Source organism: Pelodiscus sinensis, chromosome 11 (genome assembly GCF_052426305.1).
Source record: "Pelodiscus sinensis isolate ZL-2025 chromosome 11, ASM5242630v1, whole genome shotgun sequence".
NCBI lineage: Eukaryota > Metazoa > Chordata > Testudines > Trionychidae > Pelodiscus > Pelodiscus sinensis.
The window spans coordinates 27939854-27961139 of NC_143062.1; the positions used below are offsets into that span (position 1 = coordinate 27939854).

The window sequence follows — 21286 nt, forward strand, 5'->3', positions numbered from 1 at the left end:
AATCATACTGACCACCTTGCTTCTCCTTACGAGTTCACTCTGTGTGTGGGAGTAGGAGTGGGTAGTGCTCAGAGGCCCTACTTAGGATTGGGGGAGGGGGTCTCATTGTACTGAGTGCAGTACAAACATATATAAATACACAATTCCAGCCCAAAGGTTTACAGTCCTAAACTTTGAACAGAGCTATGCCTCGTATGAAATGAGGGAAAGATCCTTTAGAGGTGTATGTATCAGTATCCTGAACTTCCTAGGTAGGACCAAATGTTCGTTTATCCCTTTATCAGGCACTGTTTGCTGAATTCTGAAGAACGCAGAATTTAACACCTCCATCCAAATTCAAGCCAACTGAAGGAGCAGACTAGTCATACTGTTTAGTCTTAAAGCACGGTACTATCCATACATCTAAGAGTAGTTTACCAAGGTGAATACATTTGATTATCCACTTTATGCAAATGGAGAAACTGAGATGCAAACAATTTCAAACTGCTCCTGTGTAATTAGAGGGAAAGGGAAGTGGAGTGGTTCTTCCATTCCAGTGTCTCTCTGACCCCATAACATACCAAACTCATCAGTCATGGTGAATTACTGGACTTACTTTCCCTATCTTGCATGCACACACACCTCATCAGACACAGCTGTCCTGCATTTTGTCGCCTTTTATGAAGTACCGCATTTGATTTTGTATTTTAGTGTACTGAGGGATGGAGAAAGAAAATGGAACTTCCCCTTTAACGAGTAAGTTCTGCTTTGTGGAGCCCATACTGCAGCTAGGGTCTGAGAAGCACAAGCCATTTAAACTGCGTTTGTGGCATTTATCTGAGTATTTGTTTCCTTCACTCTTCAGTTTTTAAACATCTCCAGCGTTGCACTCATTGCCAACTACAATACTGTTTTAGTATTTATATGGCTCTTCACTTGTTCAGAGTTCTGTACAGACCTTAACTAACAAGTTTTTACAATGTGCCTGTGAGGCAGAAGGGTAAACCTTACTATCCCCATCTTGCATAAGGGAAAATAAAGAAATGAAGTACTTTTCCCCAGGCCACATAGTGAGTCAGCAAGAGAAGCACCAGATAATGGTGGCTGCTGAATGTAGGCTACTATGTGTGGTGGACTAAGGGTCTGATGTTGTATGACCATTTTTGTCACCTGAGCCTAGTCTCAGTTTTGTTTGGCTGAGTCTAGTCTCCATTGGCGTGTGAAGTATCTGAAGAAATTGCACAACCATCCTCACTGCCTGCTACTCACTGTCCTGGGTTCATCTTTTTCTCAAGGAAAACTCTTAGCAACAGGAAGACACCTAACAGAGCTAGGAAAAAATGGGCCATTCTTTGAACGCCTTCAGTAACACACCCATGTTGCTTGTGTGCTATGGTGATTTGGAGCACGGCCATGGACATATTGTCTGTCTGATTTTATTATAATTGCTGAATTGTTATTTTGTCCTTTGTTAACCAGTGGAATTTAAGTCTGGGGACCCAGAACTTTTCCTCCTTCCTTCCCTGTTTAGCAAACTCTGCACATCAGTAACCATCCACAAAAGAAGCAGCATGTACATAAAAGACTGGTACTCCCCACCCTTCACTGTGCTTCACATCCTTTTCTCAGTGCTCAGAGAGCCATGACTCAGACTGGGTTTAGAGAAGACAACTTGTTAATCCCCTCCCTGCTACAGAGAATAAAATGGCATTTCATTCCAAGCTCTATTAATGCGCTCGCTCCTGGGATAAAGCAAGACTCCCAAAAGGCAGTGGCCAAATTTTTTTTTCCTCTTGCGTTGTCTTTGTCTTCTTTTGAGTGTTACATTTAGATTAGCTTCTGAGGATTAAATGTTATTACAGCTCCTGAATCTGTTAAAGGGGGAAAAAATCAGTGAAGAGGTTACGGCTTAGTGCAGGCACTCAAGATTTATCCTCAAAGTGCTGGGGTTTTTTAATTTCATTTACTTTCTTTTGTTGAGTTTGACCTTATCTTATTTTTATTATTATTTTTTAAATTTGGAAGCAGGGATTGGCATGGTTGGGTGTGGGCACGTGGCATTCTTTAAAAGGTAAAGCTGCAGAGTGGGGTAGGGGGATTAGAAAGTTGTTAAGAGATAAAATTGTTCTGGAGCTGAATAATTTCCCTCTGAGATCGCCTTATGGTCTGCTGAACTCTCTCTGAAGCTGCTTACCAAGAGCCCTATTGCTTAGCTCACTAGTCTGAGAGGACTGAATATGTCATGCAGTGTTATCAATGAGCATTTAAAGAATGCTCCTATTTTGTCATCCCAATAGAGATCAGCTTTGAAACCAAGGCAACTTTCCAATGGAAAGGCTGCCATCAACATTTACTCCACATGGGACCTTCTATCTAAGAGTTCATTTAATGATTCTACAATCTTTAAACTTAATGGCCATGAGTATTTAAGGTGATTATGTTAGACAAACTGACAAGTGGTAACTATCCTCTTGGGCTTTGTATGGAAAGTAGAACTGCACAGATTTGGCACAGTCATGGGATAAAAAGCTTCTGGACAGACTGTAAACTTGGAACAGCAAATTATTCTGAGCTCAATCCCCTGAAAATGAGGGTCTTATTAAATTTCATAACAGATTTATAGCAGCAATAGACCTTCACTGAAAGTGGCAACTGTGAGCAAATCCCAGAGGAATTACCAGCTTTTTGATTGGTTTCTGTAGAGATTGTGAAGATGAAAAAGATCATACATGGTGGTTCTTCGTTGGGTCATGAATTCTTAAAGTTTGACATGGGACAATTTTAACTAGTCCTGTATATTTCTACTCTTAGAGAACTAAATACTCATCTGTTCCTAACCGCTTTACTTGAACCTTGCCTGTGAAAGAAAACATTAAGTGGGCAGTAGGAAGCACAAGGGAAAGAGGCAGGGACATCATTGGCTTCAAGCACAATGGCTGTGGTATTTCTCCTATTCTTAGACCAATAGGTCCATACACTGTTGAAATTAGGGGCCTAAGCAATAGGGAGATAGTAACTTTCAGAGACACAACACCGACTACCCCTTGGAGGTCATATTTGCTTTGTGTTGAGGTAAGAGCAAGATTGTCTCCCCCCGCTCCCAGAGAAAGGGTCTGGCTCGCCTCTCCTCCATCTAACTCTATTTATGCTGTTTGATCCCAGCCCTACTGTCAGTGATTGTGTCCCATAGATATTTCATATATAGGGATTCCATGACAGCCTGGCCTTCACTGCACTGATGTTTTGTGTATCCACTGAAGTTGAAGTATTGCTGAGTCTGGCCTTGAGGAATATGTTCTCCCAAAGTGACATGTAAAATGGTGCAAGTGTGAGAGTAGATAGGGCAGTACTGGCTTTAATGCCATTTCAGAAAGTGTGAGCCAGACTTTATAGAAATAAATGTTAATTAACCTTTCTTAAATGGAGCTGAGGGTGGTTTGCCCCATTTATACTAGCACTTACCCATTTTCAATAGTTTCAAGAGGACCATTGTTAAACTTTTTTCCTATACGTTGATTTCAAGGTCTTGCACTCACACCATTTGTAAATTTTCTGTCCTGAGAGGGAGGAGTATTAAAACGAGGGTTGCACGGGGTGTGCTGGCACTGCACAAGTGTTCCAGTTGTCTCCTTTTACCCTTCCTCGGAGTGTTTCTTAAAGTCTCAAACAGTCACTGCCACCAGGAAATGTTATCAGATAGAAAACATGGCAGTTTAGATAAAGTGAGTTTCTGCAATTCTTATGGATTGCTTATGTCAAAACAAAATTATCTCCTTCTGTGGCCCAGTTAATTTAATGAGATCCCAATTCATACTCTTGTTTTCACTCATCATCCCAAATAAATGAAGAAAGCATGATGTGATATCCCACATACTGAATTGAGATACCAGAAAACTATACAGGTTTGTCACTGTTGCAAAACTAGTGCAAAATTGACTGTCTCTTCTCACAAATGCAGTAGTAGTTGTAGTAGTAAAGCAATGGAGAAGCGGGGGTTGGGACTGGACTAGCAGAGGAAGAAATGACAGACTCTGTGGAATTCACTAAGGGCTTTACTATTACTATTGATTTCACATGAAAGGTGCTCATACTATGGTGATGGGTGACAGCATAAAATCTTGAGGCGTATAGACAGACTAAGGTGCATTGACAGAGCTGATTCTCATCACTTTCAGCAGCAGTAATATGTACCCCCTTCAAATAAAAACATAGTTAATATAATCTAAAACCTGTTAAACACTGCTCGCTGGCAGCTCATGTTTACTGCGAGACACAAACTTCATCATAAAGAATAAACGTGAAAATGAACTCAGGGCATTGACATGGTTTTTTAGGGATCATGCAATAGGGAAGCAACATGAAGCAAGACGTTTTCAGTTGCACAATATTTGAGACGCACCTGCGTGTAGTTTTTCTACTTGACTCCATACCAGTGACTTTGTAAGCCTTTTCCTGCTTCTGAGGAAAAGTATCCTGCATATTGATTAGTGACCTCATGTTGGCCAGCATTGGATGCTTGTACAGTTTGGACCTCCTTGGTTCAGTATCCTCGGGACCCAACTGGCCCTGAACCACGGCATTTTCCTGACCAGGAGAGGCCAATTCCAGCCCCTCTGCTGATTGACTCCGGGCTCTGGCAGGACCATGGTTGTTGCTGGATCAGTGAGTCCTGAACCAGAGAGGCTCATCCTGTAGCTATCTTTTCGTATGATGGTGATGGTGCAGGGTGTATGAGGTTCAGGTAATCTTGAGAAACCTTTCAAAAAAGTGGTGAATTAAAGATATCAGAAGCAATAATGCCTCAGAAGCCACTTGTAACCAGTGAATTAATGACTTGTTTGCTAATTAGCAGCCCAAGGCAAAGCTGAGGCAACACTCCTAACAATGTGGTCATTAATTCACTAACAACTGATTTCAAGGGCAGTGTTGCTATTTTGAACAGTAATTGTATTCATGCTTCTGAATTATATGGGGTGTGTGTGTGAGATGCTTCTATTTATTATGGAGTGTTAAATTATCCTCATGGGGTGATTGGAGAATATGAGAGATACTGAGGATACAGATAGACGTCCTGAAGGTCAAAGGTTGTATATTTCAATGTGCACTGAATCTTCTCCTCCTGAGGAAGTGAAAGTCATGCCATAGCTATACAAGCCTCCAACATGGTGAACTGTCTCCCCAAAGATCAGTGTCCAAGCTGCATGATGTTATTGACTGCACCCTTCTTTTTCTTGTAGAGCGCAAGAGATCATTTTATAGCATCATCCTCTAGGGAGCATTTTATGGATGATCAAAGTTCTTCAGCTAAAATAGATTTTCATGTAAACAGTGGTACTACCAGTAGCTTTCTGCATAATTCCATTAACTATGAAATCTCACCGTCAGTAGATCCCCAGCCTAATCACAGTATGCCTAGGCTTGCTGGAATTTAGTTCACGCCTCCCATCTTTACCTTCTGCTTCTTCCCTGTGTCCTGAGGCTGAACTCTGGAGGGTCTTCATTGTATGATGGGACAATGCACATCTACTTTGTATCCAACTCTTTAGGCCCATGTCTAATTTGGCAAAAATGCAGCACTCAGGAGACCTTACTGACTCCAGAATGGATCATAGGGATAAGGTCCATAGGGCTTTTGGAGAGAACTTTTCAGCAGTAATTGGTTATGTACTAGGGCTCACTGACTATCATTAATAGCTGGAGGCAGTCACCCTGGAGATGGTGCACGTCATGTTAACTTGTATGAGAGACATTTGATGCCAGTTTGAAAGCATATGGTTTTCTATTAATTGAAAACTATGTTGACTTAAGCTGTTTTCCATTGGAATTTCTTGTGTTCTTTAAATGCTTTGTTGAGATTGCATTGCTTGCCAAGACTTCAGTTCAAAGCTTTGTGTCGCTCCTGAAACAGCAGTGTTTCCAGTGTGTAAAAGGATGGGTGAATGGTGGTGGTTTCAATAGTGAATAAAACACACAACATAGTGTAATGCTGTGGAGCTGAAGGCATCACATTATGCATGAGGTGTAATCCTAAAGCTTAGATTGCAGAAACTGCCTTGAGGTCTTTAAGCTGAGATGGTTAGCTCCAGTGTCCCACCTAAATTCTAATTTGGGTAACTTAATTCTGTCTCTGTAAATGTTCCCTCCTGCTTCAGTACTATGAACTATTGTAGTGTATGTAATATCTAGTGTGGCTGTTAGTTGTCATGCCCACCCCAGAAATGCCTGCATTTTAATGGTAGGTGAATATATACTGTAGGAAGCTGCTATAGTGCTTAGGCACCTTTCATCCACATGGACTGCAATCTAAAAGTATGGCGGAGATGCAAGAAAGCATCTCTTTAGCATTGTGAGAATGTCACAAACTCCTCTCTTGCATAGCTCAGGTCTGGCAGGTACAATAAATGATGGTTGCTTTTGTAGTTTTTAAATTGGCATAGATTTAGCATTTTCTTAGTAGGCAGTTACCCCTAAACGCTGTAGCATTGACCATCACAGCATTTTGTGTTCTTAGGGCTGGTAATTCATGCATTCAATGAGCCGTACATACCACATTCCTGATCTGAGGTGTTAACTCTTTTTAAATGTTATCTTTTTTCCCTCCCAAATCCGTGTTTGGGTCACCTGTAGGGCTAAGTTTTGTTTCAGATGCAGTTACTGCATGCTATATTGTTTTTCTGCCTTATGGGAGCTCAGCCGTTCTCCTTTTCTGATTCAGAGAGCTCCTTCCAGCAATAAGGCTCTGACTCATTCCTGTATGGCTTCCAAAGGCCATTTTGCTGCTAACTTTAGACTCTTCATCTTTGCTTGTCAACCTTAGTAACTTGGCATCTTTGGATGAAATGGTGTGTGGTGTTTGCAGGCATGAGATCCAGTTCTGTTAACTTCAATATCTCCTGGCAAGAAAAAGAACAGGCTGTAATTTTCCTTTCCGCTTCAAAACTGGCAGAGTTCCTCCAAAGTCAATATCCTACATTCATCACTAGTAAAGAATTTACGTCCAAATATACATTTGAATTGCCTGTGAAAAAGTCTTTTCTATTCTACCATACAACTTGCCATCTGCCGCGCAAAATGCCAGTATAGATGAATAGTTACCTAGTTTGCAGTCTCAGTGGGATGGGGCCATGTCATCTTTTTCTTGCAGTTTGAGAGCACTGGTATTCAACAGATAACACAAGTTTTCACTGTTGTCGAGATTATATCAGTCAGCCACTGAAGTTACTTTGACTTTGTCGAGCAGAACAGACTGAGGTGTCAAATGAAGTCTTCTGGGGCACTCACTGGCGAAATGGAGAGTGATTGCTTGGGTTTAATGAGATTAAGAAAGCAAGTTAGAGCATGGGTAGTACAATGGTGTAGTGGACTGAGTACATTATGGGAGTCAGGAACTGTCAGTTCTAGACCCTGGTTTTTACGCTGACAACTAGAGCATCAGAGAAGTGAGGTGCTAAAAACAAGGTCCTAATAGAAGTAGTGGGGGCAAACCACTTACTTAATTTTAAGAAAGCGATGAACACATTTGTGAATGGAATTGTATGGCAGGGTTGATGGTGGTGATGCCTAAAATTCCTTCTGATTTGTGTTTTATGTTCCTAAAAACTCTTGTTTCAAGGCTTTAGCTGGTCACCTGCAGGAGTCAGGAAAGGTTGTTCTCCCTTATCCTCTTTCCCTCCCCACGCGCTTGTACTGGGGGGAAGAAGGTGGTCTCCTTTCTCAACATGAGAGAGAGCCATCTCTGGAGATGGGACACTGGATAGGGTGGGACCTAGGCTCTGAGGTGGCTCCAAGTATTTTGTGTGTGTCATGCTTACCAGGCTGATCCTTGCTCTCATGCTCAGGATCTAACTCAGGGTGGACAAAAGCTTCTCAGTGGGCCAGATGCAGCCCGCTTAGGGCTTTGATCCGGCCCGCGCAGCAGTTCTAGGCTCTGCCCCATAGTGTGTTGCCTGGGAGCCAGAGGCACGTGAGTCTTTTTAACTGCTTCTGTTTAAAGGGCTCACGCTTTCCCTGTGCTTGTCAGGTAATGCATTGCCTGGCCGCCGTGGAAAAGGTGTGAGCCCTTAAATAGAAGTAGTTGAAAGGGCTCGTGTGTCCTGGCTCCCTGGCAGTGCGCTAGCAGCACTGGGATCTGCGAGCCCTTTTAACTGCTTCTATTACTGGCCGGCAAAAGGTCATTAAATAGAAGCAATTAGAGTTACCAGATGGATTAAAAAAAATACCGGACACACTTGATCTCAGATGGGGGAGGAAGGGAACCGGCCGGGAGGAGAGCCGCCGGGAGGAGGTCATGGAAAGCGGGGCTGCCCGTGGGAGATTGAGGAGAATCAGCTGGCGGGAAGCAGGGCTGGTCGGGAGGAGCGGGCGGGAGCGGGGAACCAGCCAGCATGGAGTGGGGCTGGCCCAGGTGCATGCAGATCCTGGGGTGCTGCCTGTCCTGCGCATGGTCCCAGCAGGGTGCACAGGTGAGTCTGGCCCAGGGGATTCCATCCCAGCTCTGGCCCTCTCCTGTCTACCTGTGTAGTTGCGTACTGCCTAGCTGGTAGACACACTCACTCAGTGTGAATGGATCTACCAGCCAGGCAGTACGCAACTACATACTGATACTCATGATGATGATAAAACTTATTTAATTAGCAAATACCAGACATCTATATGTCCAGTATATTCTCAATTTCTTTCCTGGGCAGAAAGCTCAAATACTGGACTGTCCAGTTGAAAACCGGACACCTGGCAACCCTAGCAAGCAATTGAAAGGGCTCAGTGCCCAGCAGCATGCTACCCCATTTCCTGGGAGCCAGGGATGCACGAACCTTTTCAACTGCTTCTATTTAAAGGACTCATGCCTTCCCCGGGGCTGTCAGGCAACAGCCCCTGGGAATGCGCGAGCCCTTTAAATAGAAGCAGTTGAAATAGTTCTAGCTTCCCTGGCTCCCAGGCAACGTGCTAACAGCGAGACTGGGAGCAGTGACCCCCTTTCACCTGAGGCTCCGCCCTTCTGTCCAGGGCCCTGGGGCGGCCCATGACCACTTCAAAAAATTTTCATTCCTAAATTATTGCCCACCCCTGTTCTAACGGATCACCAAATGTGGGTTCAGGAAGGAATCTTCCCCCAGGCCAGACTGGCAGTGACCTGGGAAGTATTTTGTCTTCCTCTGCAGTATAGGTTATGGGTCACTTGCTGGATTATCTGTATTGCAGGGCCTTAGGCATTGGTGCACCTCAGTCTCTTCTATTCTCTGTGTGAGACATGTAGTTTAGTATCCTGTGGGCTGGAATATTCTTGTCTCGTTTCAGTTGTTGGCCTTAGTATGTGGGTGCAGGGCTAAGTTCCCTTTAAGCTGCACAGTAGGCTATAAATGATTGTGCAGGCATGCAGCCACAGAGGCCCAGAGAGGAGCAAGCTTAGGCATGCAGGGCTGCTGCAGGCCTCTCAACTGGCTCTGGAGCTGCTGCCAGCAGGGAGAAGGCTGGTGGGAATCCTCTGGTCCTACTTCCAGGGCAGTCTGCACCCCAGGCCCAACCCTATACCTTAGCCCTGTCTTAGTCCTGCACCCCAAACCCCTCAGCTCCATCCATGCCACACATCACCTCCATATTGGTGCACGTAACAAAATTCATTCCATACATGGATATAAAAATTAGAGGTAATGTTCGTGCTGGGTGGTGGTGTTAGCCTGTGATTATACTGGAGGTCAGATTAAATGATCATTTCTGGCCTTGAGCTCAGAGTTTGTAACTTTGGACAAGTCAGTTAACCTTGCTGCTTCAGTTTCATCATCTGTGAAATGAGAAGAATAGCTGCCTCACAAGGGTATTTATGAAATGTCATGTTAAACATAGGTGCTATTATTGGATATTAAATATGATATTATTAGATATTAAAAATAGCAGTGTGGACATTCGGGCTTGATCTGGAGCCTGGCTTGAAACCTGACAAGAGGGAAGAGTCTTGGACCCCGAGCTCCAGCCCAAGCATCTATACTGCTCTTTTTACCTCTGACATGGGCTCTGAGACTCTCGCCTGCTCGTCTTTTTTTGCTGTGGAGACATTCCAGAAGTACAAAACTCCTTTTATCTTAGGTGAGGACTTGTGATTAATTTATCCTTCGATACCTTGATTGATGGATGAGTTCAGAGTCGTCAAGAGGTCTGGTTCATATATATGTGTGCAGTGCAGTTAAAAACCCATAGCTGACCCAGGCCAACTGATTTGAGTTGTGGGGCTGTTCAGTTAGATGTCCAGGCTCAGTCTGTAGCCCTGGCTATAGGACCCTGCGAGGTGGGTGGTCCCAGAGCTTGGGCTGCAGCCCAGGCTAGAATGGCTACACCAGTGGTGCGCAACCCATGGGTCACGACCCCAAAGGGGGTTGCGGATGTGTTCCTGGGGGGGCCCCATAGTGGTGGGCATAAGACCCGGCTGCTCGGATCTAAGTGCAGCGCGGCGCAAATTACCTTGGGGGTTGTGACACGAGTACAATAAAATATGGGGGTCGGGGTTGAAAAAAGGTTGTGCACCACTGGTCTACACCACAATTAAACAGCCACGTAAGCCCAAGTAAGCTGACAGAGGCATGGCATGAGTGTCTGATTGTAGTGTAGACATAGCCTGAGTTTAGCAGAAAAGGTAGCAGAAGGAAATTGGTATACAGAAGGCCTGTAAGTCAGGTACTTCTTGGATCACTAACTATCCTGTGCCCCACGAAACACACCAAATTTCAAACCACTTAAAAATCTTCACATTTATTCAGAAAGACAAGGTGGATGAGGTTATAGTTTTTATTGGCTCAACTTCTGCTGGTGAGAGAGACTTTTGTCTCTTCCACCAGTAAAAGATATCACTTCACTGACCTTGTGTCTCTAATGTCCTTGGACTAACATGTCTACAATGACACTGCAAACAACAGATTTTCGAGAGGCATTTATAAGTGTTGAGTTTAAAGTTTATAAAATGGTGGGCATGGAAACTCCTCTTACTGTTTTTCTGTATTGGTGCATGTGCAATGTAAAAAGTGTGCAATTGCTTCATGTTGGATTTCCCCAAACATTTGGTGGATACCATATGTGCAGATGAGGGGAAAAAATGGTGCCCCCAGCTCCTCCCCATCCCTCTGTGTCTCCTGTCCACCAGATATCAGTTGTTCTTGATCAGCTGTTCCTCAGCATTCAGGAGGTGCTGGGGCAGGGAGAGCAGGGGAAAGGGTTGCAGGAGGGCAGGGTCTGGGGCAGAACTATAGGTGTCAAGCACCCTACAGCGCATTAGAAAGGTAGTGTTGTGGTGTGCAACATACATTAACTTGGGTCAAATTTGCCAGATGGAGGTCAAAAAAATCTCAATCACATCACATTTCCCCCCCTACCCCGCCTAGCCCCAAATCTCTCTCACAAGGCGCCTCTAGAATATAGTAATTGCTTCACCCACCACTGAAATACAGCTCTGTCTGGGGTAGAATGGAGCAACTATTTAGTTGCAGTGCCGCACAACTGTTCATGCTGACTGGAGGTAAAGCAGCTACTGTATCTACTGTAAACAGCACAGGAAATTCCAAGAGGCAGAATTTAGTTGTTTGAGCTGGAATTATCCAGAACACTGAGTTGAATGGCATTATCCTGATGAGAAATCCCAAGGGTGGTTCTTTCTATTTTGGTCCACCTTGTCCTTTTATATGACATAATCTAGTATTTGTCATAGCAGATTGGGCCTTAGTTCTGCCTACTCTGGTAACCAGTCCACAGGAGTGTCCAATCCTGATGCTTTGGGAAAAGGTGAAATCGCATCAATTGAACAATGTTCTTGAATAGAGAAGAGCAGAAAAATTTTCTTCCTGTCTATGCTCCTAGCACATACCGTTTGGTTAACTCATCTTAGCAGGGATGTGAAGAATGAGAGGGGTATTACTCTTTTCTGGATATCCCAGCCATTCGGTTAACTAAATTGACTGTAAGGCTACGTCTGCACAGCTTCCTTCTTCTGCAAAAGCCTGTGCAAATGAAGTGCGGATTAGCATATTGACACGCTTCATTTGCATAATTAATTAGGAGCCATTTTTGTGCAAGAGGTTTTTGCACAAAAAGGTACCGTCTACACAGTGCCTTTTTGCGCAAAACACCCCTCTTTCGCAAGAGCCATTCTTCATTTTTTCTGGAAGAACATTTTCTTGCACAAGAAGGGTTTTTTGCACAAAAAGGTGCTGTGTAAATGGTGCTTTTTGCATAGGCTTTTGCAGAAGAGGGAAGCTGTGTAGATGTAGCCTATGGGTTAAACCCAGAGACAATGGGTCTCCAGGAAGTGTCAGTAGGGAACCAGGCAACCCAACAAAAAGAGTGTGAGCTTTTGAAAAAGCAGGATCTGCCTGCTGCAGTCTTGTGTGTGGGAGAGCAAGAGCTGAGAGAGATGAGTTAAGCCAGTAGCAAGGCATGGAATTTCCAGGAATATTCATGCCTAAGGAAGGACTAAACAGTGGAACATTTAGATATGTGAGTAAACCGAGAATGTTTAGTTAGACGTGAGCAGGTTATTTCCTTTAATTTTTGCTTTGTGGGACTCCCCTGTGCTGCGCCCAGATACCCCTCACCCAATACACTGTAACTTTTAAATGGAATCCCAGGGAAGCAATTTCAGTTGCTCTGTAACAGCTAGCAAACAAGTATGCTTTACCAAGTATGTTCTCTTTGTTTTGTTAATAAAATCACCTTTTTAATACAGTACTATGATCTAATTCCCATGTCCCAGAAGGCAGGAGGTTCTCTGTGCGTTTGCCTGAGACTGAAAGGTCAGCTCTTAGGAATTTTAAGTTTGTTTTCAGTCTCTCTCCTGAGGAGAGTTAAACAGCTTGGGGACACCCCACAGAAAGAAATGATCTAGTGCAGCTTCCTGGGTTCTCATTTGGGTAGTGGCAGTATACCACCCAAAGTCAGGGAATCTGTTGCCTTGGAAGTTGTATTAAGCAGAAGCCATTACTGGCAGGGTAATTTAAAGTCTTTTGCAAGCCTGCAAGTTCTTCACTCGAAGTGCCGGTGTGGGGAACAGCCGTGACAAAGTGGAATGGAATATTATTGAATTATGGAAGACAGAAGATTAAAGAAATCTATTTAGATCATCCACTAAATAGTCACCAAATAGCCATCCCCTTTTGAATTCTAGCTATGTTATTGAACTGACCTGCTGGGGCAGGGAATTCCAAAGGAAGCAATGACGTCATAGCACTGTATTTGTGATATTGCAGCATCCTGTATTGTACAGGCAGTCCCCGGGTTACGTGGATCCGACTTATGTTGGATCCGTACTTACGAACGGGGCTTTTCTCGCCCCGGAGGATGTGGGCGGCGGGACCTCCGCCCATGTCCTCCGGGGCGAGAAAAGCTGCTCCGCGTCTCCCTGGTCTGCTGGCGGGGGGGGCTCCCCCAGCAGACCAGGGAGACGCGGAGCAAAGCCACGGAGGACCCGGGCGGCGGGACCGCGGTGCGTCTGGGCGGTCCCGCTGCCCGCCTCTCCCTGGTCTGCTGGGGGGGCGCAGCAAGAGCGCCCCCCAGCAGACCAGGCTTTTCTCGGGACGCCTGTGGTAGAGCAGCTGGGGCGCTGCCGGTTGGTCCCGCAGCGCCGCTCTCGGTGCTACTGGACCAATCTGGCAGCACCCCAGCTGCTCTGCCCCAGGCATCCTGATTCAGCCGCTGCTGGTCAGTTTCAGAATCAGGACGCCTGGGGCAGAGCAGCTGGGGTGCTGCTGGGTTGCTCCAACCCAGCAGCACCCCAGCTGCTCTGTCCCAGGCGTCCAGATTCAGCCACTGTTGAAACTGATCAGCGGCTGATTCCAGGAACCCCGGGGCAGAGCAACTCTGCCTCGGGCTTCCTGTAGTCAGCCGCTGCTCAGTTTCAGCAGCGGCTGAATCTGGACGCCAGTTCCGACTTATGTACAGATTCAACTTAAGAACAAACCTACAGTCCCTATCTTGTACGTAACCCGGGGACTGCCTGTAGTTCTTTGCCTGATCACAAGCTGACAGCTTCCCAATTAGTTTCCGTAGCTATTTTCTTTGTGGCAGTGAGTTTGTTATTTAGAAATGAAATACTTCAAGTGTGTTTAATGTTTGGCTGTAAATGACAAGGAAGAAAAGAAGAAATCTTTTTGTCCTGTTAAGTATATTCCTCCAGAATTACTTTTCTGACATCTTAAAAAGAAGACACCTGTGACATCCCAATATTATCAAAGGGAGAATGCAGTTTTCCAGGTCAATTAGCCACTTAGGTTTTTGTATATGTGCAGTATTATACTACAATATGCCACAGTATCTGACCATTGCACCAAAGTGCACACACTAAAATATAGCATGCTTTGTGACACAAAAACATCCCACCATGTTATTCCCAGCTCCTTTAGTTGTACTAACACTTTCTCCCATCAAGACAGCACACTAAAAATAGTTGTGTAGCCAGGTAGTGTAGGCAGCAGTGAGTGGTGGCATGGACTAACTGTGCCAAGCAGACGTGTTCTATGGATATGGCGAAACGGAGCAACTGCTCTAGGCCCCGTGCTTCAGTATGTGTGTGTTATGCAGGGCTTGGGCTCAGTCTTTGGCAGCAGCAGCTATAGGAACACCCATGGACAAATAAAGGTAAGTGCTCAGCACCCATTGGGAAGTCCTCTATCTGTGTATTCTCTCCCCTCACCCCGGGAGGGTCCTGCAGATCAGCACCTTTCCCTCCCTCCCAGTGCCTGCTGTGGATCAGCTGTATCGCTGCTGTGTCAGGAAGTTCAAGGAGGGGAATGAAAGAACAAGGAAGCAACACTCTTTGGGGAGGGATGGAACTGAATGGGAAGAAGCAGGGTGGGGGTGAGATGTTGGGGGGGAAAGGATGGAGTGGGGGTGCGGTCTGGGCAGAGTTGAAGGGAGCACCTTTTGACAGACTGGAAACAAAGACTGATTTGTTCCAAGACCTGCACCCCCATAGGTCGGTCCTGGTCCAGCCATGTGCTGACAAAGTTCAGGCAGTTTTGTACTCAGTATAATTAGCCTGTGCCACTGCCATACTATCTCAGTTATATAATTTTTTTTCTATATAAGCCAGGATTCAAAACCCCAGCTCATGGTGTGCAGACATATCCTATGACCTGCAACACTCTGAGCTGTCTATGCTTTGCAGGCCCACCGATGGATGGGGGGAAGGCAAAGGCGGCAGCTCCCATGGAGCCCAGTGGTTTAAAAGGCTCCAGGACTCTTGGCTGCCACCACCGCTACCGTAACAACATCAGCGGGTGGAACTCCAGGCCCTTTAAATCGCAACCCAAGTCACTGGTTGTGTGCTACAGGTGGCACTGAAGGGCTGGCTGTGGGGAGGCAGCCTTCAGCCCTTTGGCCTTGCTCCTTCTAGATGCCTGGAGTCAGCACCCCACAGCTTGCCCAGGGCCCAGAGTATTCTGTCTGTTGCCCTGATGCCCTATGCCCTCCTACGGCTCTGTCAATGCACTTCATTCCTGACCTCCCACATCACCTTGGTATCTCAGTCCTGGCCTCCTCCTTGAATACATGCATGGAAATGTCTAGGTTTAGAGTCCTGCCTCTCCTCCCCCACAAACTCCTTTGTAATTGCAATATACAGTTCAGTCTGAACGCAGTTCCCCAGATGCAACATGCTGTGGCATCTTTTCACTACGTCTGGGACCTCTGTAACAATCCACTAGTTTACTTGTATATAGTAACAGACAAGAAATTGCTTTCCTGCACTGCCCTATGGGACTGAATATCCTAAATTGACAAGGCTAGATCTTTACTTTGCTGGTGTATTTTTAGCTGCAGGATAAAACAGCGAATATTGTTAGGAGTTAGGGTGGTGGTTTTTTCAAAAGAACTGCGTCTAGACGGCGGTTTCACTTTCAAAATACCCTTTTTCGAAAGACCACTGTGATGCGATTATGCAAATGAAGTATGGGATATTTAAATCCCCGCTTCATTTGCACTTTTGATTTGCCTAATTTACATCCCTCTTTCAACAGAATGATATAGTTTAGACATACCCTTAGTCTCTTCTTTCTAGATGCAGCATGCTCTCCTCTCCACACCTCCACCTCCCAATCCCATGATCTTCCTCCTAAAGCAGGCAGCCTTCCACCAGCAAACAGCCGGGCTCTTCTCCATGGTGTGTTGCTCTGTCTTGTTCCTGCATCTGGCCTAGGTCCCAAGGATCTTGCTTTAATCTACCCCTGTAATAGCTGGTTGTCTCAGAGTATGTGTTGGGGAGGGGAAAGTGTTACTTTTTTATTAATTGACAAACATTCTGACAAGCACTATTTTACTAGCCCAGAACTTATAGTGGAAACTCTTTAGGAACCTTGCTTTAACCTCCCGGGCACTCTGCCCTTCTTCATTGGGTTTATATTCACACAGAGATGAGTTTGCCAAGACATGAATGCAGCTGTTGGCTGGAGCAGCAGTTACCTGCCACTGCTGAACAGCCAAGTGAGGGTTAAGGAGTAAACCTCTTCTGAGCCACTAGATTGGTCCTGACTAAGATGAATGTCTAATTCACTCCCAGCGTCCTTACTGCTGCCAGTAATAAAAAGCTTGCTTCACATATTCACCCCACTGCAGACGTTTCTCTTAAATTAAATATCAGGAGGACATATAATAGCACAATCCCATGCCAAGCCAATATTATCAGATTGATGTCAGCAGTGATAATAGAAGAAGGATAAGTTGATGAGATTCAATTTATTAAATAAAGGGAATACACAGAAAGACATAGAAATTGGTAACTCTCAGTGTGTTAAAATGCAGCAAGATCTCTCTGGGTCCGTGCTTACCTCAAGGGATGGCAGAGAGAAAGATGCCCTTTGTTTCATTTAAGAAAACCTCTCCCTTTTTTTCCAGACAAAGACCTGATTTAGCTTACTCAGTGGGAGGGGGAGAGGAGGATCTGAAATCCTGGATTTCATGTGTACACAGCCTTCCTTCCCATTGGACAGCAGAGAATCAAAGGTTTGTTTCCCCCAGTTTAATGAGAGAGGCATAACTAATGAGTTATTTTATTTTTAGTTTCAGCTGTTCCTCTTTCCACCTGTTGACATATACCTTGTCAGATGGAAGCATAGATTATTGACTTAGCTTTTTATATTGCAAAGTTTCATTTTTCTTCACAGGGCATCGTTCAGGCTCATGACCTTGTAACCCTTTCTCCTGTCCTTTCTCCCAGCATTTGTAGCTAAACCTTTTATATCAGTTTTAGGAACATTGATGTGAATTATAATTCAAGATATTAAACAAGGTCTAAGAGCCTAGTCTTCTCTGGAGCTTGAGCAACCTTTTTTAAAATTTTTTAAATTTTTTATTTTTTTAAACGAATATATATATTTTTCCTTTTTAAAAACAGAATAAGCCTTGAACCTTTCCAAAGAAAGCACCAATGTGTCACTACATCTAACCCCTTTTTGTTGAACACTGTATCTTACCAGTAGCAGCCCTTTGGGGGAGGGGGGACAACTAGAATGCTGTCTTTTCTCAGAGAAGTCAGCTACAGCCAATAGGCTCAAACTGAGGGAAAAGGTACTTCAGAGGCCACAATGAGGTATCATTCTCAGTGGATTATGAGGGTGCCCACTTGGCTCCCTCTCATGAGGGTTCAGAAACACTTCTGAGCAGGGCAGATGAAGGCATGAGCACATGGAGGTCTTGGGGTCATAGTCCTCAGTGATGTCACAATCACAGGTCTCAGGTTTAAAAGTCACAATTAAAAACGTGATCCAAGAGGAAGCAGTGCAGTGGGGTCTGCCTGAAGCTGTACTAGCATTGAACAAAGGGAGGAGCAGCAGTCATTGGAACTAGGGAAAAAACTGCTTAGCCCTACATTCACCACCAGAGCAGTCCAGGCTCCCCTTTTTTTGAGTGAGCATGGTGGGGCCAGGCAGGTGTAGGCTTAGGTGTCCCACTGGTCTCTCCAGGAGAGCCTTCCCTTTGTTGGGGTTCCCACATACCTCTGTACTAGGCTCTTCCTCTCTAGTTTCTTAGCTCCACAGGTCAGATTGAGGGCTGGGGGCAAAATGGTAGAATCTCCTTGATGCTATCTGCTTATAGCACCAAAATCAGCTTTCATTTGTGGTAGATCGTGCAGATCTGTGATCTTCCAGCTCCTTCTAACATGCTTTGATCAGCAGTGAGATACAGACCTGGCATCTAAATTGTTATTGGTAACCTCATAAATAGCACAGACCTCCCCTGTAAGAGCTATTGTTTTAGGCTATTTACATACTCAGGCAGACTTATTACATTCAAAATTAAGTTTTTCTGTACAATTATGAGATTCATTGAGTGAAAGCAAAGGCCCTGTCTAAAGACAAGTTCTTCTGATTTACCATAATAAAGTTAAGAAACAGACTTACTAAATCAATTTGAGTGCCTTACATCATGGGTTCTCAAACTGTGACTTCCTTCTTAAAAAAAAAAAACGAACCTAATTGACCTGAGGAAGGGGAACCGACGCCTGAGCCTTCATAAGCCCTGGGGAGTAGAGGTCCCAAAGTCCAAGTCCCTCTGCTATGAGTAGGGGGACCGAAACCCTCTGGCTTTAACTTTGGCACCACATAATAGAGCTCAGGCTTTGTCCCTGGGTGCCAACAAGTCTAAACCAGCCCTGGTGACCCCATTAAAATAGGGCTGTGGCCCACCCTGGGGTCCCGACTCAGTTTGAGAACTACTGCCTTAAATTCATAATTGACTTAACTGACTTTGGATTTTATTCCTTTAAGTTCATTAATCTAAATCTATTCTGTTAAATTTGTGCAACTTGTGTGTACATAAGGCCTTGGTTTTCATTTTGAAACACATGAATTTATTGAAGGAGTTGCTATATAAACTCTCTGCTTTTTGGGCAGTTCTGTGAAGTGGTAGCAATATAGCTGCCTCTCAAGCAACCTCTTTCATTTAACATGGGTCGATCTCCTGCAGGGGAGAGGCAATGGCAGGCATCTCACCAGCTTCTTTCCATGGCTTCTTTCTTGGTTTTGTTTTTAATTCTGGACAGTAGGGATGTGAAAGTCTAACCATGTACATGGTTAATCAATGAGCTCATCAGTTAACCTTAACAGTTGCATGCAGGCTATTGGTACATGTGGGGAACCTGCTTAAAAGCTGGCTCTTGGCATGCACTGACTCCCGGGGAGCCACCCTCCCCCTGAAATTTTCAGCAGTTACACGTTTACTTAAGTAAACACATTTTAACATCTCTACTGTACAGTGCTGCCTGCACAAGACAGTGCCATGAGCCTTCAGGTGTGTCCTAACTTGTTGTTGATCTTAGTGAAGGCAGGCACCATAGCTGGTACAGGTGAGGAACCAGCAAATAAAGGCTTACTGACTCTCCATTCTGAGACTAGCAAAATGAAACCTTAACACTCTCTAAAATGTGTCCACCCATCTGAGATGCTGATATCACACTGTAACATACAGGTGAATATAGAGATGAATGATTTCATAACATATTGTATCTGCCTTCCTTCTTGTAGTATAAAGTTACAAAATACACTTTAAGTTTTTTTTTAACATGCTGAGTTAAAACCTAATTTTAAGAGTCTTAACTTTCCCAGTGAATTGAAGGATTTGGTGGTATTTCCTGACATAGCACTGTTTGGTATTGTTTCCAAGGATTCATTGAGTTGATTAGAATTATATTAAAATTGCAGTAGCAGAGCAAAATGCCAACCTTATGAGTTTCTGAAATTCCCTGCAAGTTCTTTTCCATTTCAGACTTTTTGAAGGCTTTTAATTTTTTTTTTCATTTATGAACACAGTCCAGTGCCTAAGGATCCTACACAGGAATGACCTTCCTTATGAAGACCAGACCACTTGGAGGAGGGAGGGAGAGAGGGAGCAAAATTATTTGACCTTGTCTAATCCAAGCACAGCAATGTTACTGTTACTTTTTGTGCTGCTGCTGGTGTATAGGGCATGTTGTTCCTGATAAATGCTACAACTTTGCTCTTGAGACTTGGTGGTGTGACCGGTGCTGAAGGTGCACTTCTGGAACAGTATCTTAGTACAGTTTTCTCAGAGAAGTGTCCAGATCTTGCCTTTGAGCTAATATAATATTTTCCCTTCATTGTGTCCATCCTGTATGCAGCCTCAACCTAAAAAATATGAGGGTGGGAAATTCTTGTCTTAGCTCCCTTCTCCTCCATCCTCCTTACAATCAGAAAAGGATCCAAGAAACGCAATATTTTTAGTTTCTTTGCTACACAGAAAAAAACACGACTCAAATAATAGCTTGAATAGGTAGCAGGTACAACATCTAGACGCTCCCACTCAGTGTGTGTCTAGTTGTGCACTGAAGTCATAAAGATGCACAGACAGAGTTTTTGAGGCTCAGGAAATGAATGTGATTCCCTAGCACAGGATTACAACTTTCCTGTAGGACAAATGCTGTAGAAAGCAGAGCTGGGGCCTGTTCAGAGACAGACCTACAAATGTAGCAGTACAGAAAAAGTGGGGATTTATGGTGTAGTGAGTTATACCTCTTTCTATGTGCATTCCTCCTTAACATGTCCATACACTTGCACACAAGTTCTAAAGTGTGGTGAAAATCCTGCAGTTTGTGTTTGCCTGTCTGCGTAGATGATGACACTTTACTTAATATGTAAGTACCATCATTGATGGTGTTGTTTCACCTTTGCCTTCTCCATTGTTTGTATTCATGCCTGTGCATGTACATACACCATACACATCTTATTGTATGTGAAGCAGATCCCACGTTATCCCTGGGTGTGCATAGATATCACTTTTAGGATGACTATTAAATGCAGTAGGTCAGAAAATAAATGTATTTAGTTGCACTCTTACTCCCTACTTTTTCTAGCCATTAGAGTAGTCATGATGCCCTAAGTTTGCTATTTTGTTTTGGTTGTTTTTGAAGTGCTTACATAGCTATAACTTAAATTGGAGAATGTGAGGTGGTTTGTTCAACAAGTCATAGTTGCTCTTCAGACACCTATCATAAGTCTGACAGTCATGGGGCATGACTGCAGCCTGAATAGAAATATCTGGATTAGCTTTAACTAGCTCATGTTCTGAAGCATTGAAGCCATGGTAGCATGAACTGCAGTGCAGACTGTGCAAACTTGTCCAGAACCCTCAATAACTACTTGTGGGACTAGCCCATGCTGAAACCTCTGCCACAGCTTTATTGCTCCAGCTACATTAAAGCTAACTTATGCCCGTCTACTGGAATTGCAGTCGCATACCCAAACCTGATCTTTTATGTTCTGTTTTGATGTGTTTAAATAGCTGTTATGTAGATTGGAGAATGCAGTGACTTACTCAACAAGTC

The 21286-nt window shown here is 44.3% G+C and overlaps 1 protein-coding gene across 4 annotated transcripts in view; it reads left to right on the forward strand.

The window, feature by feature from the left end:
* The window catches only part of CHCHD6 (coiled-coil-helix-coiled-coil-helix domain containing 6), a 183542-nt gene that overhangs the window by 108822 nt on the left and 53434 nt on the right, over positions 1–21286 (forward strand). Inside the window, exons 7-8 of one of the 4 annotated variants that reach the window (XM_006120208.5) lie at positions 691–735; positions 16843–16950. The exons of 1 other annotated variant lie outside the window; for it this stretch is intronic. In XM_006120208.5, the coding sequence (XP_006120270.2) occupies positions 691–735; positions 16843–16950 (153 nt within the window). The remainder of the gene's footprint in view (positions 1–690; positions 736–16842; positions 16951–21286) is intronic. 2 more of the 4 variants (XM_089781217.1, XM_089781216.1) reach the window with 2 other exon arrangements.